General features: G+C 38.7%; 1 protein-coding gene across 1 annotated transcript; it reads right to left on the bottom strand.

The window, feature by feature from the left end:
* Positions 1-284: 284 nt before the first annotated feature.
* LOC117393233 (vesicular inhibitory amino acid transporter-like) lies at positions 285-13360 on the bottom strand. The gene is made up of 8 exons (XM_055232399.1): positions 13257-13360; positions 12428-12776; positions 7579-7715; positions 6659-6773; positions 6372-6574; positions 5113-5350; positions 4048-4218; positions 285-599 (listed from the first exon to the last, which is right to left on the bottom strand). The coding sequence occupies exons 1-8, from the start codon at positions 13358-13360 to the stop codon at positions 285-287; spliced, it is 1632 nt and encodes a 543-aa protein (XP_055088374.1).
* Positions 13361-14204: the final 844 nt, after the last annotated feature.

The raw sequence follows: 14204 nt of genomic DNA, 5'->3' as shown, positions 1-14204 counted from the left end.
CTTTGGACCACTGCAAACTGTTTAAAATAAATTCATTGTTTTGACGTTTTGAAGATAGTAAAAATCAGGTAGTGCTTTTAAATAAAATACAGTATCTTAAGAATTGCACGTTTCGTAAATCACTATTGCACTAATGTACCCGCTGACAGCAACATCAATCCTCTAAAATCAATAAGTTTCACTGTATGTAATTGCCCCCTGATAAAGCATTATAAAACTCATAAGAGCCGCGAGCGACAATGTAAAAACGCCTGTTCAGCAGTTACCATATATCTTCTCACTTCTCACAGTCCAGCCTGCAGCAGTCTCTTCACTGCACAGAACACTCCGGAGGCACTACACAGCACCCCCAGCCCCAGCACGCACCCGTCGGTCAGCCTGCCCCGTGCGGTCAGGCCGTGCCACTGCAGCCGGAGGTGGAAGACGCAGGGGAGGACCAGGGTCATGGCGGCCCCGGTCACGCTGCCCGTAAGCCCCATGAGGAGGGAGAATATGGGCAGGAGCAGAGCCAGGAGAAGGGAGGAGAAGAGGAGGGCGGCACGGAGGAGGAGTACGGGGAGAGGGGGGAGCGCACAGCCTGGTTTGGGATGGTCGGGGGTGTCTAGAATTGGAGAAGTTAAGATTCGTTTAGTTTGGTTAGTCTGGTGTAATAAAAAATTCATGGGTTTCAGAATGATGAAAAGTTAGGACTGTTGCCATAGTAATTAAAAGGTCCATATTACGCTGTTTTCTGATCTATGTCATAATGTTGTTTCTTCATCAAAATCAAAATCATACCCTGAGTTGTGTTTTGTTTCATTCACAAATGTTAAGCATGCAAACCCTGTATATTTAGGGTGAGTTCTTCTAACAGAAAACATTTCATTCTATCTTGTGATGTCATGTAATACAGGAAGTGCTCCATTAGGTTTTTAAACTCCATAAACCTTCATCAGAATCATTTGGATAATTTCAGCCCTGGATTTTCCTATTTCTACTGAACTAAACGTAAAAGGTGGAAGAGAGCGTTCTGAGCTTTGGAGATGTAGACACACTAATAATAAAGGGTTACTCAAATATGTGAATGCGTATGCGTAATACGTATGTGAATGAAACAAAACACAACTAAAGGTGTGTTTTTGAGGAGGTAACAGCATTATAACTTGGCTAAAAGCTCCAGGACAGGGATGTCAAACAAATTTTCACCGAGGCCACATCCGCAAAATGGCTGCCGTCAAAGGGTGAAATATAAAATAACTACTAACTACTTTTTTAAATTGTTGATTAACTGTTCCTGTATTCATTACTTGTTCAAGATACAAATATGACATATGCATTTGCAAAGATGTGAAAATATGGCTGTGTAACTCTGTGTCTCCTGATAAAATGACATTTTAAGGCCATCATACCTTTCAGTTTACCATGTCGAGGGCCATATAAAATGATGCAGAGGGCCTTGAGTTTGACACATGTGCTCCAGGGAGTCAATTTTGTGTAATTTAGAGCCTTTTAGAAGTCAAACTCAATTTTGATATGAACAAAGGATTCCATACTGGATACCTATTCAGTTAAGAAATCACATAAAAAAATCATTATGAACTCTCTTTTTAGACAATATACCCTGCCATAACATGCATACACAATTTTGTCCTATTTATTACTTATATTTATGGATAGATGGATAGATAGATGGAAGGAAGGATAGATTAGGTTAATTCCTTGTATGTATGTAACAGTTCTACCCTTTAGTCATTGAGCAGTCAGATCACCAGCCCAGTCCACTGCTGCCCGTATCATAAATAAAAATGCCATTACTGTGATTAATTACTCCACAATGAGGCAATTTATATTTAATTTTTGCAGCTCGATGCCATTTTAACGACACTAGCAGACAGGGTTAAGAAATACTATTGATGGGACATGGGCCATAGACGAAGAACAAATTGTCTTTCAAATAGAGGGTCAGATGGTGAAGGTTAAACACATGTTAGAGACACACACACTCATGGTCTTTGGAGTCTTAATATAATAAACTGGTACGTGTTGTGAGAAAAATATTGTTACATTTTGAGAATACTGCTTTTTTTTGATAAACCACATACAATGGATTTTTAATGCATCTATGTCTGATATTAATGTACAAAAAATAATAACAACAAAAACACTTTAAAAGGACCCATATAACACTGTTTTCTGATATTTTATGATGTGTCCTCATCAAAAACATACCTGGAGTTGTGTTTTGTTTCATTCACATGCATTTAATGCACAAACCCTGCATATTCAGGCTCTTCTCTCAAACTGAAAACACCTTGTGACGTCATGATGTAATACAGGAAGTGCTCCGCTGTGTTTTTAAACTCCATACACCTTCACTAGAAACATTTGGATGATTTCAGCCCTGGAATTGCCAATCTTTAACTGAACTAAAGGTAAAATGCAGATGTCAACTTGAAAACTACCACTTCATGACATCACAAGGTGGAACAGAGCATTTGGAGCTTTGGAGATGTAGACAGACTAATAATGCAGGATTACTCAAACATGTGTCTTAAAGATCACAAGAGACTGACTCTTGTGACTTTGTATAATAAGACTGTTTAAGACTTGCTTTAAACATGACCTAAAGCACAAAATGGCAGAAATGTGTTGACAGTCAATAACACATCCAAGGCTCAGTGAGTCATGTGGGCAGTGGATATGGTGGTGTTTTTCTCTGGAACTGAATGACCAAAGTAATATGACACAATGTTTAATTTGTGATATGAATCGATAAGAAGTGCAGGCAAGCAGCACCAGGGGATTTTTTAAATAAAAGAATCACAAAAACAACCTAAACAACCTAAAGCTGGTGAGCTGGATCAAATGGTTTTATGAAAGCAAGCAATGCCTTTTATTTTTATATGTTTATTCCAGCTTTACCGCAAAGTATATTAACCAGACAATACCTACCACTTCCCATCAGATACTGTAAAATAACCTTCAACCCATCAGTATTGAATGATAGAGTGTTTAAGTGAGAGATAATAGCTTTTACAATAGGTGGTGACCTGGTTAGTCATCCTCTGTTTTACATAAATAACAACTACACTCACTTCAGGGCACTGTCAAAAGAGCAAAAGTCAAAAGTTCACTCCTCGTGTTTGTGACTGGAGATTACCATGGGACTGTATTAAACACATTCACGCCACAGGCCAATGTTTCTACTATACTCCTGAGAGAGAGAGCAACACTTTGTAAACGAATGAGACTCCCCCAAGCACAGCCATTTACATATTCGCCACCTTATTTGTGATACAAGGATGAATGGGTTAGAGGTATTCTGCCTAGAGAATATACATAAATGTTTAGGTAATTGCAGTATTAGTAATGTTTTGTAACCGGGATCAACTGTGATTCTTATTTTGTCTATTTCTTGGACCAAACGTCATAGAGATATAATTGGAGCAGAAGATGATTCCCGGACATTTGAGCCTACCGGAACTAGCAGATTTAGACTTAGAGTTCTTCTCTCAAACAGAAAACTCCATGCAGGTTTTTGAGGAGGTAACAGCACCTACCACCTTTGCTCAGTTTTGCGTAATATAGGACCTTTAAGCATCCAACAAAATGTCAAATTATTCTCCTAATATTGAGATCATGGATGATGATCGAGATTTCACTGGTAGCCCAACACCGCCAGCACAGTTTTAAAAGAATTAACAAACTGTTTTTGGTTATATCCCACAAAATTACTTACAATTCAGCCTTGCTCAGTACTACAGAGAAAGTAATTTTACACATTTGATTTAGTATGTATTTGTTAAAGTAATGTTTCTCAAAGTGTGGTACATGCACCCTCATTGGTACGCGAGCTCCTTCAGATGGTGCTTGGAGAGCTCTTCAGCGGGTGGCTTTCTTTAATTTAGAGTTCATTTTATCCACTTTTAGATTAGATCTGGGAGAGTCCTGTTATATACTGGACTGTTATTAGAGTCTTGGTGGTACTTGGAAAGCAAAATCTTTTTTCTTTGGTGGACCATGATAAGTTGGAGCCCTGCTGACTTAAGGTCATTGTAATTTGGACATAGGTGTACCTGTGAGTATCCACGACTGCAGTATCTCGGCTGCAGAGTAGAAGGGCAGCGGGAAGGAGAGCAGAGCCTTGGCCAGCAGACACGTGTTGACCAGTGGGCGGAGGACAGGGGTCAGGTTGTCTGTGATGACCTCACGGGTGTCACGGCCCCAGGTCAAAACGCACTGAGGAGAGAAGCAACATCTGCCAATACGATCCATCAATCATCCTCATCCTGCCTGCTCATTAGACGGAACAGTTGACCTGGAGTCAAAGTTCCACCCACAAACATGACCTCATCAAAGAGAAAGAGCAGGTCAAAAGACTGAAAACAATTTAAAAATAGATACAGAGTCAAGACCACACACTTTAGAAGATTTATAGTCTGGAAACTTAAACCGTTTTCACAATTTGCAATGGGTGGGACTGACAGCCGGATGAACAAATCTGAGAAACACACATTCTATTTGTGGCAAAACAAACATGCAAGCTTCTGAGTCAGAAAAAAGAAAAAAGAAAAAAACACAGAAGTTTTAGAAGCAGTGCAGATATCTGCAGAATCAATGAAAACAGCTCTAAACTCTATCTGAGGTAAAAGGTGTACACTTCATTATGAAGTACTGTACATCAGGACATTCAAGAGGAGATGTCTTCTGCATTTAACACACATGGTACAAATTAGCAGCTGGTTGTGACTGGCACATCTCAAGAGAGGATGACTGTCTAGTTCCAGACCCCCCTGCAGAGACTGGCTCATCTTGATAATGTATTTCAGTATCTTTTTGAAGCTTTTATTTATATTTTTACTATGAAACTGACAGTGTTGTTAAAATAGAACACACTGAATTGTCTTATACTGTAATGGTTTGGTAATATACACTCTGCCCACATTGATAGTTGTATCGAATGAGTCATACTGTCAGGGTATGGCTACAAATCTACACATACTAAACTTCTTCTTTAAGTGATCAAAATATTCAAGACATTGCACATTTCCAATGAAAGAAAACATGCATTAATATTAGTTCAAGTTCAATATCAAAATATAAATAATTTGAAAAATCATACCAGAGCCTTACCAGAAGAGCAAACAGAGTCTTCATCACACATGCAGCCCCGTGAGTCCAGCCCAGCATGGCATCAAACTGACCCCTGTCCTCCATACTGCCCTCCAGTGACGGGAGGAAGATCTGCGATGTGTAGGAGAAAATGATGACGCCCACAGACACAAGAAAGTCCTCAGGGTCCACAGACAGGGACAGAGAGGACCAGTGCCAGGAGCGGGCACAGCTTAGACAGTACAGCATCACCAGCAGGCTAAGGGATAAAGAGACACACATCGAGAATATAGTCTAAGATCAATAACATATTTCATTTATCAAAACTTACAATAGACCAGCTATGCCCCAGGGGTAGACTGACACAAGTAAGACAGCCAATTTGTGCCATCTGCCCTCCCGACCACCACCGACACTCAAACATACACACACACTCAGACACATACACCCGTACATACACACACACACCCCCACCCACACCCCTACACCCCCCCCCCACACACACACACATACAGCACTTTGATACTAGGCAGTGTGTGTGAAGTGTCTTGACCTTCAGTAGCGTGTATACACGTTGAACACACAGGCTCACAGACCTGGGCACCTTTGGTCTGTTTTAAAAGATTACAGTGGCCTATATTGCAGAACTTTGCTCACAATGATCACGTTGGTCCAGACTCCCACCACATTCCTGGAGTCAAATACGACTCTTGGGGAAAAATATTTGCTCCTGGACTATCACTCACTATAAATTGAGTAGAAAAGAAAAGCTCTAGCTGACATAAGGGCGGTCCACCCTGCTTCACTTCTCCATCTCATGAAGCTGTTCTAAAGCTGTGTTAATGGTCAATAAATCCATACTAATGATGTAGCACAGGATTTGTGAGAGTTACCAACTAGGTAAACCAATTTAAAACTGACTTTCTCTTTCATGGTTTATAAATCACATTACTGAGCTATAATTGTTATTGTCAGCTCAGCCAGTCATAGCCTACACTTGCCTCTCAACCAATCACCTTGCATGCAGTTCATATAGATGCTGTCTCGCCCCCACTGTCATAACATTTCATTTATATGTCTGCCCTCTGCACCAGCGCCACTGCAGCAGCAGAACCATCAGCCTCTTCAAGAACAGTCATATAGTTTATAAGACCTTAACTCAAATCATGGTGATATAAATGTGTGTTTTACCAGCTTTTGTGGCACGCCTTGCATGTGACTAAATCTAATCTGTCCTTGTAGTTTTTGTATTAAGGTTGTTTTCATTATCTGACAGTAACCTGATGAGTATATGAGCCACGGTGCAGAGCAGGCTGAGAGTGGACACTGGCCGGAGATCTGTGAGCAGGAGGCAGGGCATCAGGAACAACAGCCCCAGCAGAGAGCAGCCCAGCCTGGGTACAGCCAACCCAGACAGACTGTCACTGAGCAGCGAGGTAGAGACGACCAGGTACAGTGTGCAGGTCATCAGCAACTCAATCAGCTGTGGAAACAGATATGACATGAAGAGTCATGAAAAATTGACAATCCAAAATATGAAATGTTGAGATAGTTATGTAAGTGTGACCTGAGCCACATTGACCAGTGCTCCTCCCAGTGAAGGGCAGCGAGGACACAAGCCTCTGCAGCACGTCTCTGCAATGTCCTGGTAACTGTGGCGCACTCTCACCCTTGGACCTCCACTGGAAAATAGCAAGAAAAAGTCAGATTTATTTGATTTTTGTTTTGTGGTTTTGGTAGACAGCACTATACAGACACAAAAACATACACAGGAATAGACTTTACTAAGTAGAAATTGTATAGTATGAGTGTGTATCTGAGCTTTTTAAAACATTTTCAAACCATACTATAAAGATATGTTTTATGCTATACTGTGGAATATTATAGCCAATAGAGGAACATTTCCATGGCAACAAGCAAGAAGATGCCTTCCCCTAGACCAAATAAGAGTCAAGTTTGTGGGGATGCAAGCTCAGTTAAAGTAAGGATGTATGTGTTGCTATGTTTTTCAGTGCATGGAAACCATCCAAAATAAAAATCCTTTAACTAGTCTATTTTTTGTGAGTGAGTTAAAGTGGGACTAAGCATCTAAACTCAACCACCCACAACCACATTTCAAGAGTGAGGATGAAGGAGGGGTGGGGTATGGACATATGAGGAGCAGTGAGATTGGTCTAACAGATATCCACACTTCAAACTCCACCCCTGCAGCTAAGTGTTTGTTATCAGAAACACCTGATTATACTCAGGGCAGTCTTTTGATCTTTTGTCACCAACTACTTGAAACTGCAGAGTCCACTGAAAACAGCACAAAGAGAGATTTATGCTTTTTTGACCAGAACGCTGCACTTAAGTTGCCACAAAATGAAAAGGAAGAGTAGATAATGCTATTAAAACACCATATACACAGTTTAGTAGTGAAAAAAGTGGTGCTTAGTTACACTTTACGCAACACAACACAAAATAATAACATAACGTAATCCTCACCAGTGTCCCTCTTCATACAGGCATGATACTAGGATCCTTCCGGTGTAGTTACACACCCAGGCTGACAGCACCAGCAACAGCAACCCCATGTACCCAGAATGCACCAGGGCGAAGGGGAGGTCCAGTACAAAGATACCCTGCACACAACAACACTCATCAACCTACTTCTACAGCTGCGGTCATAATGGTACAAAATGCATTCTTCTTGTTGTGGGGCATTCAGAGCAGAGCGATTGACTGGAAATGGAATAAAATAGTGTGAGAATTGAGTTCCCGGGATGATTGTTGTGACTTGTGTGAGAAGTAATAACAGGAGACAGAGTGAGATTTAAACACAGAGGAAGTGATTGTGGGACTATGAAAAAATGGTGTTTGGTGTAACAAGATTTGAATTGGTTAAAGGTGGAATATTTACTGACTGAATGAATTTTGTTTCTTTGTCAAACTTAAACATTCACATTTGAGTAATCTCGCTGGTATACTTCGTTTTGTGGCAATCCAAGAAGCGCCACCATGTTTTTAAAGTGCATACTCATTTATATAATTTAATCACACTTTTTGAAACCTGATATATCATTCTTAAAGGGAACACGTGTGAGATTTTGATTTAAAATGTCATGAGCATGCCCCATCTGTGTTCCCAAATATGAGGTTGACATGATGGTCAAGTTCTTTATGTTGTAATTTGGTGTTTTCTCAGGATAATTATTTAATCAGAAAGAGGTTTAGCTCCCCACGAGTCTCTCATTTGAGTTGCCAGTTTCAATGCTGAAGTCTCTGATATGAATCGAATCAGTGCTAGTGCAGCCTTGTTAGCTCAGTGAGTGAATTCTGGAGGTTCTGAGCTTTCACATGAGGCCTGTCCATGTACTGAGAATGAGAAAAAAAAACCCAAAAACAAACTGTATGTGTCCTCTATCTACAAGCTAAAGCTATGGCAATCGAGGCTGTGTTGTGATTGTAGTACTTTTACAGTAAGAGTTCAGAGTATGTACAGTCCCTGTTTAAAGAATAGTGATCTAATTCCATATATTTACATCTGTTTTGAAAGCTTAGATTATGCATAATATGAAGGATTTACAAAGACCTGGTGTAGTAGGTCAATATGTAAATAAAAAGAAGCTTAAAACTAAAGCTGCACAGTGTAACTTTTATGGGAAATGGTCATTACTTGTCAGTCTCCATAGAGATGTTATTGCTTTGCCTGCATGTAACTAGGCAGGTGGCGATGTAGCAAAACTGGCAGATGAATTTAGCAACCTCTTCTATTTGCTCGCTTAGATCAGAGATGACGACTATAAGCGCTTTGATTTGGCTCTGGCGTTTTGGATGTAGGAGCAGGGAAACGTACCGCAGAGGACTGATGCTCGCTAGGATAAAAACCTGCACTTTTAAGTCACTAGTTGCTAAGTGCAGTCTGTTAGGCATATGCTAGCGTTTTTTGATGTAGAAATGAAGCTGGGAGGGGGGATCAAAAGGGTATCAAATCCAAGTATCAACCCCCCTCCGGACACGCTCGTCTCCCATAGTCACTGCTGCTTTCTGTCTGTGATCCTGCCAGCTAATTCCACGTTGGTTAAACCTGAACTAGCATCCAATCCTGGAATGATAAATAAAAATGTTGGTTGTTATTAAAAAGGCAGTTAAAGGGATTTGATATGTAATTTTGCAACTGCACGTAAGCATTAATTGTAAGTGATTATCATAATGTAAAAAAAAAAAAAAAAAAATCAAATTAAAATGGATTGAGATCTATTCATTTTAGTGTTTTTTTTTTGTTTTGTTAGTGGCATCATTGTATTTCCGTATTTTGAACAGAGGTAAAACTTGCACGAGCTTTCACATTTCAAATCTTACATACTACCTCAGCTATACTATAAAACTTTGTGTATTTACCATAAAAACAGACACGTAGCTTTGCATTCCTCATTTTTCAGGTTAACTTCTTCATAATATTCCCATGTTATGAGTTTCAAGCAGTGGAGTTGCTTTTGATATTTCTGGCAGCAATTCACTGTCTAATAAAAAGTTGATTTAGTTGGCACACACTCAGTAATATTGGCATCAACAAACCAAGTGAGAAAAATACACTTTTTTAGCCTTGATGCTGAGATGAAAACCACTGTTCTTCTAACATCAATAACATCCACGAGCTGATGCTGAGGAAAGATTGGTGAGATTTAGTAGGATCCTAAAGTCAAGTCTAGGATTTGGAGAGGTTTGGTTGGTAAAATGCCACACAGTTTTATTTATTTTCCTATTACTCAACAAAGTTTATTTTTGTGATCAAGGTGAAAATAATAGAATGCAGATTTTCTAATAAAAAAATGTGATTGGTGGAAAATAATAAATTATATATTAAAAAATATTAATATATCACCACAAGGCACTGAAAAGTATAGATTCAAATGCAAAAAATACTGATGCTTAAAATTTGTGTTGACCTTATTTTGCCCCGCCCACTTTTGCGTTAAATGCAACTAAACCTCTCTTTCTTTGTGGTGACACTTTTGGTTAAGCAGGAGTCACATTTATTTCAATAGAGAATTTGGGAAAACTTTTGCCTCTAAAATATGATATAAAGTAAGTTCGTTTGTGTAAAATGTTCTATGTTCAATTCAACACTGCACTGATTCTCTGGAGGTTTAAAACGGCTCTGTATCCGCCCACGGCAACTTCAAGAATAAGGTGAATTGTTTATATTTTATCTGCAGACATGTAATTATTAGATCAGGTTAGTGGGGGTGGAGCAAAGATAAGGATAACCTCTACACACTAAAGTATAATTAGCTTTTTGTTTTGTTTGAGGGGGAGAGTTTCCATTAACTTATATCTTAAAAGAGCACTATGTAAATAATCACATTTTTATACAGCGCTTTTCCACCTTCGAGGCTCTCAAAGCTCTTTACATCAAGGAACCACTTACCCACTCATACACCAGAGTACACAGACACTGAGGGCGAGGTGGGTTAAGTGTCTTGCCCAAGGACACAACGACAGCATTCATCTGTGGGAGCTTGAATCACACAGCCAACCGGTGGGCCAGTGGATCTGACAGCTCAACCCAGTTTTTCTAGTGGAAGATATGCCACCTACTTGACTCCATGGGGATATTATTGTTTTGCTTAGAATGTTCCCCAGTACGGCATTAAACCTATCTACTGTATCTCACATGCATTCAATTATAGGCATATTTATTGCTAAACATATAGGCTACCATAAAAATCATATGTTCTTACTATAAGCGGTGTCACCTTTCCACAAATCTGACTTGTAACATGACCTAGTGGTGTCACCCGCTTGCCTCCATGACGATAGATACGCTTAATGCCATACTACGTAACATTCTGGGTGGACCTTTAAATCATTTATTCTCATAATTTAGCAACAACAAGACAGCATTTTAACTTTCACGCTCTTTTTAAAATCTCTCATTTTCCCATACAAAACAAAAAAATCCCCCAAGTTATAAGTGTAAACATTTCCTGTAGCTAAATCCATTTTGCCTTGAGCTTGCTTGCTTCTGATAAAACAGAAAAAAAAACATTTGGACACTAAACAAAGACATGTGGCTCTCTGAAGACATGCCTGGTACGCTAACGCTGCACATTAGCATAAGAAACACTTGCATAGGCTCCAGTTCAATCCCATTGTCAAACATGTATTTATGTACAGATAGTAGCGCTAAATCAGTCACTGCTAATCATTAAATTGCATTGTTTACATCTTTCCCACACAAACATTCATGTAAATTAGTCATATTCCCAGTGGATAGTGTTCAGCATTAGGATGTGTTTCATTATGTTACTGTATGCAGGGCTATTCATGTTAGATACAGATGGAGAGTGAAAGGAGACAAGGGTACGATTCAGGAAATATTACAGCTTCATCACCTCAACGACCGAAACATGTGCTTTTCATAGGCTAAACCGATTAATTTATGCTCAACCCAAAGAATTGTCGAAAAAGTTTGCTGACAAAGCTAACCTTCCAAATATAATATTATTGTATTGAAAGTAAAAGAGGACATAACGATTTTGAATGGAAGTTGACATACAAGGTCCATTTAGTAGGTTTGGAAATAATAATAATAATAATAATAATAATAATAATAATAATAATAATAATAATAATAATAATAATAATAATAATAATAATAATAATAATAATAATAAATGGTAAAGAATGCAATTTTCCTACTCTAATATTTATAACTAAAACTATTCATACAGTCATTTTTTCTTTCATTACTGCTAGGACTATGCTTTTTATGGCTGTTAAAGCATTCTATTCTTGTGTTTTTACCTTTCACTATTCCAAAGATATAATGTAGATTATCATTTGCTATGGCAACCATCATTTTGAAACCCATAGATATTCTGTATATACTTTGTGTATATGATGAGCTGATGAACAGACAACACTTCTGCACAAAAACTATGGCAAAAACAAAAGTGGTATGAAGCAATAAAATCATTAAATGTGAATATATTATGAGAGATTTGACAACACAGAGTTTTGTTTTATTGTATCTATAGAATTACAAGCAAATATGTTTTTTTTAAAGCTGCACTATGCAACTTTTTTGATGTGGAGACCTCATTCTCAGCATGTACATCTGGCATTTATTTATTTATTTACTGGTGTTTTTATGAGCCCATTATACATGGAAACCATGCACTCTTACTGTGAGGGGGGTCACCCCTCCATAGATCTGACCTCAGTCACCTGTCCTGGTTCCATCATCTGGTTTGATGTGGAAACTTTCAGGCATCTCTATGGAGACAAACGGGTGGCAGACTCTCCTGAAAAGTGACATAGTGCACCTTTACATGTTTTTGTTGTTTACCTGGATGGCGTTGGTCACGTTCCAGCCTGCCTCCCATGCCGTTATGGTTGGAGTTAGATTCAAAGTTGTTTTCACTGTTACTTGGTTCATTTTACATCTGACTTGTTTGGATCCAGCTTCTTCTTGCTTCCCTCCATCTTGAGCACACGTCCGTTCCACAGTGTGGTCCTTTGGGTCTTGTACTTCAGCGTGTTCTTGGAAGCAGTCATCTTGCGTGGTCCTTTTGGAGTGGCTGTAGGTTGAGGTAAAAGGTGTATTGCTCAAAGGCAGCCTGGTGTCCTCACTGTAAACACGGCTCAGCTCATCAGACTGAGTGAGAATGAGCGTCTCTTCATTATCAGAAGTAAACCTACAGCAAGGTCCAAAATTATTCTTAAAAAATGTAAAAATGACATTTAAAAACAATATTTATACAGTTGAACTCTCAATATTATTTTTTTACTCAACTGTTTGAATTTATTTGTTATAATTCACATTTTAGATTTTGATATGGAGAAAAAATATAAATATTTCAATGATATATTTCAATTTAATTTTTAGCAGGTTTTATGCCAGATGCCATCCCATTCTAGAAGAAAAGAAGAAAATTATTTTATTCTAAGTAGCATTTTATATTCATACACATGTTTTAATATGCACTTTACTACAAGAACTGAACAGTGGAAATACTAAATCAAAATTCTGTATCTATGGGTCTCAAAATGATTAAGACCGATGCCATGGCGATTACCAATGTAAAACAAATGGGAAGTTGAAACCCTTGACTACTTATTGACTTCAACAAGTCTTTTATACTTCTATCATAAGAAATATATTAAATATGTCTTACCTTGCTGTCCAGTTGAAGTGCAGCCTCTCCACTGCCCAGCTCCACAGTGACCCAGGAGTACCCCAGGGCTGTCCTGAGCCCCGTGCCCAGTGAAAAGAGTTCATTTTCAGCCTGGATGTCTGCCAACTCAGCCTCTCTGCTCTGGATCTCCAACAGCTGTTCAGATGGATTCAGCCCGCGTGTAAAGAATGCACTGGCTAAATCGTTATTATAAAATGATATTGTACTTGTCCAGGTGAGTGATTGACAAGCCAGTGAGCCGAGACTTTTTAATGCGGTCTGCTTTCGGACTGTGGACGGGTAAATATGGCTAATAGCTGGAGAGTTTGAACCTTTCAGTCATAAAAAGTTTGCATATGTAATAAAAAGTTTAAGAAGAAAGTTTGGAATTATAATTTAGTACCAAAGCAGATGAGGATAAAATTGTAATGATGAAAAGACATTGACCTTTCTGCATCATTTTATTGTATTTTGTAGTTTGCAGAATACACAATGAATCCATAAATGAACAGAGGTGGATAGAGTAGCCAGAGATTACTTCAAAATATTACTCAAGCAGAAGAAGTAGTGTTCCAAGCACTAGCCCACGAGTTGAAAAGTGATAAACTACTACTCAAGTGCTGTCTGATCATAACATCTGATTAAAGCCCCTGCAGGTAACTTTTTAGCCAAACAATACACTAAAGTAAGAGCATGATTTTTATTGTGTTGATTGCACAGAAAAACGTCACTTGTAGACAGCAAATGAGGAGTCAAAATATAGTGTCTGAAAATGACTCTGTGAAGTTATTTAAAAAAAACACTGTATGTATGTAACTGTGTAATGTAACAGAAGTGACGCACTTAGCATTGTACTAATAAAGAAGAGTAACTCTACCTCATGAGTGTCCATTGGTCTCCATTGTATGACTCGCCCCTCCCCTGTCTGTGCTGGGACAGTAAAGTGTG

This window comes from Periophthalmus magnuspinnatus, chromosome 24, assembly GCF_009829125.3.
Source record: "Periophthalmus magnuspinnatus isolate fPerMag1 chromosome 24, fPerMag1.2.pri, whole genome shotgun sequence".
Classification (NCBI taxonomy): Eukaryota; Metazoa; Chordata; class Actinopteri; order Gobiiformes; family Gobiidae; genus Periophthalmus; species Periophthalmus magnuspinnatus.
Note: the sequence above shows the minus strand (reverse complement) of the source record. Positions and strands in the feature narration are given on the sequence as shown.

Coding starts and splice junctions, on each gene's coding strand:
- LOC117393233 (XM_055232399.1), bottom strand. CDS start 13,360: ATGAACTCTTTTCACTGGGCACGGGGCTCAGGACAGCCCTGGGGTACT. Junction 7,716..12,427: donor ACGTGACCAACGCCATCCAG/GTAAACAACAAA, acceptor TGTTGTGTGCAG/GGTATCTTTGTACTGGACCT. Junction 6,774..7,578: donor CTGTATGAAGAGGGACACTG/GTGAGGATTACG, acceptor GCTATTTTCCAG/TGGAGGTCCAAGGGTGAGAG.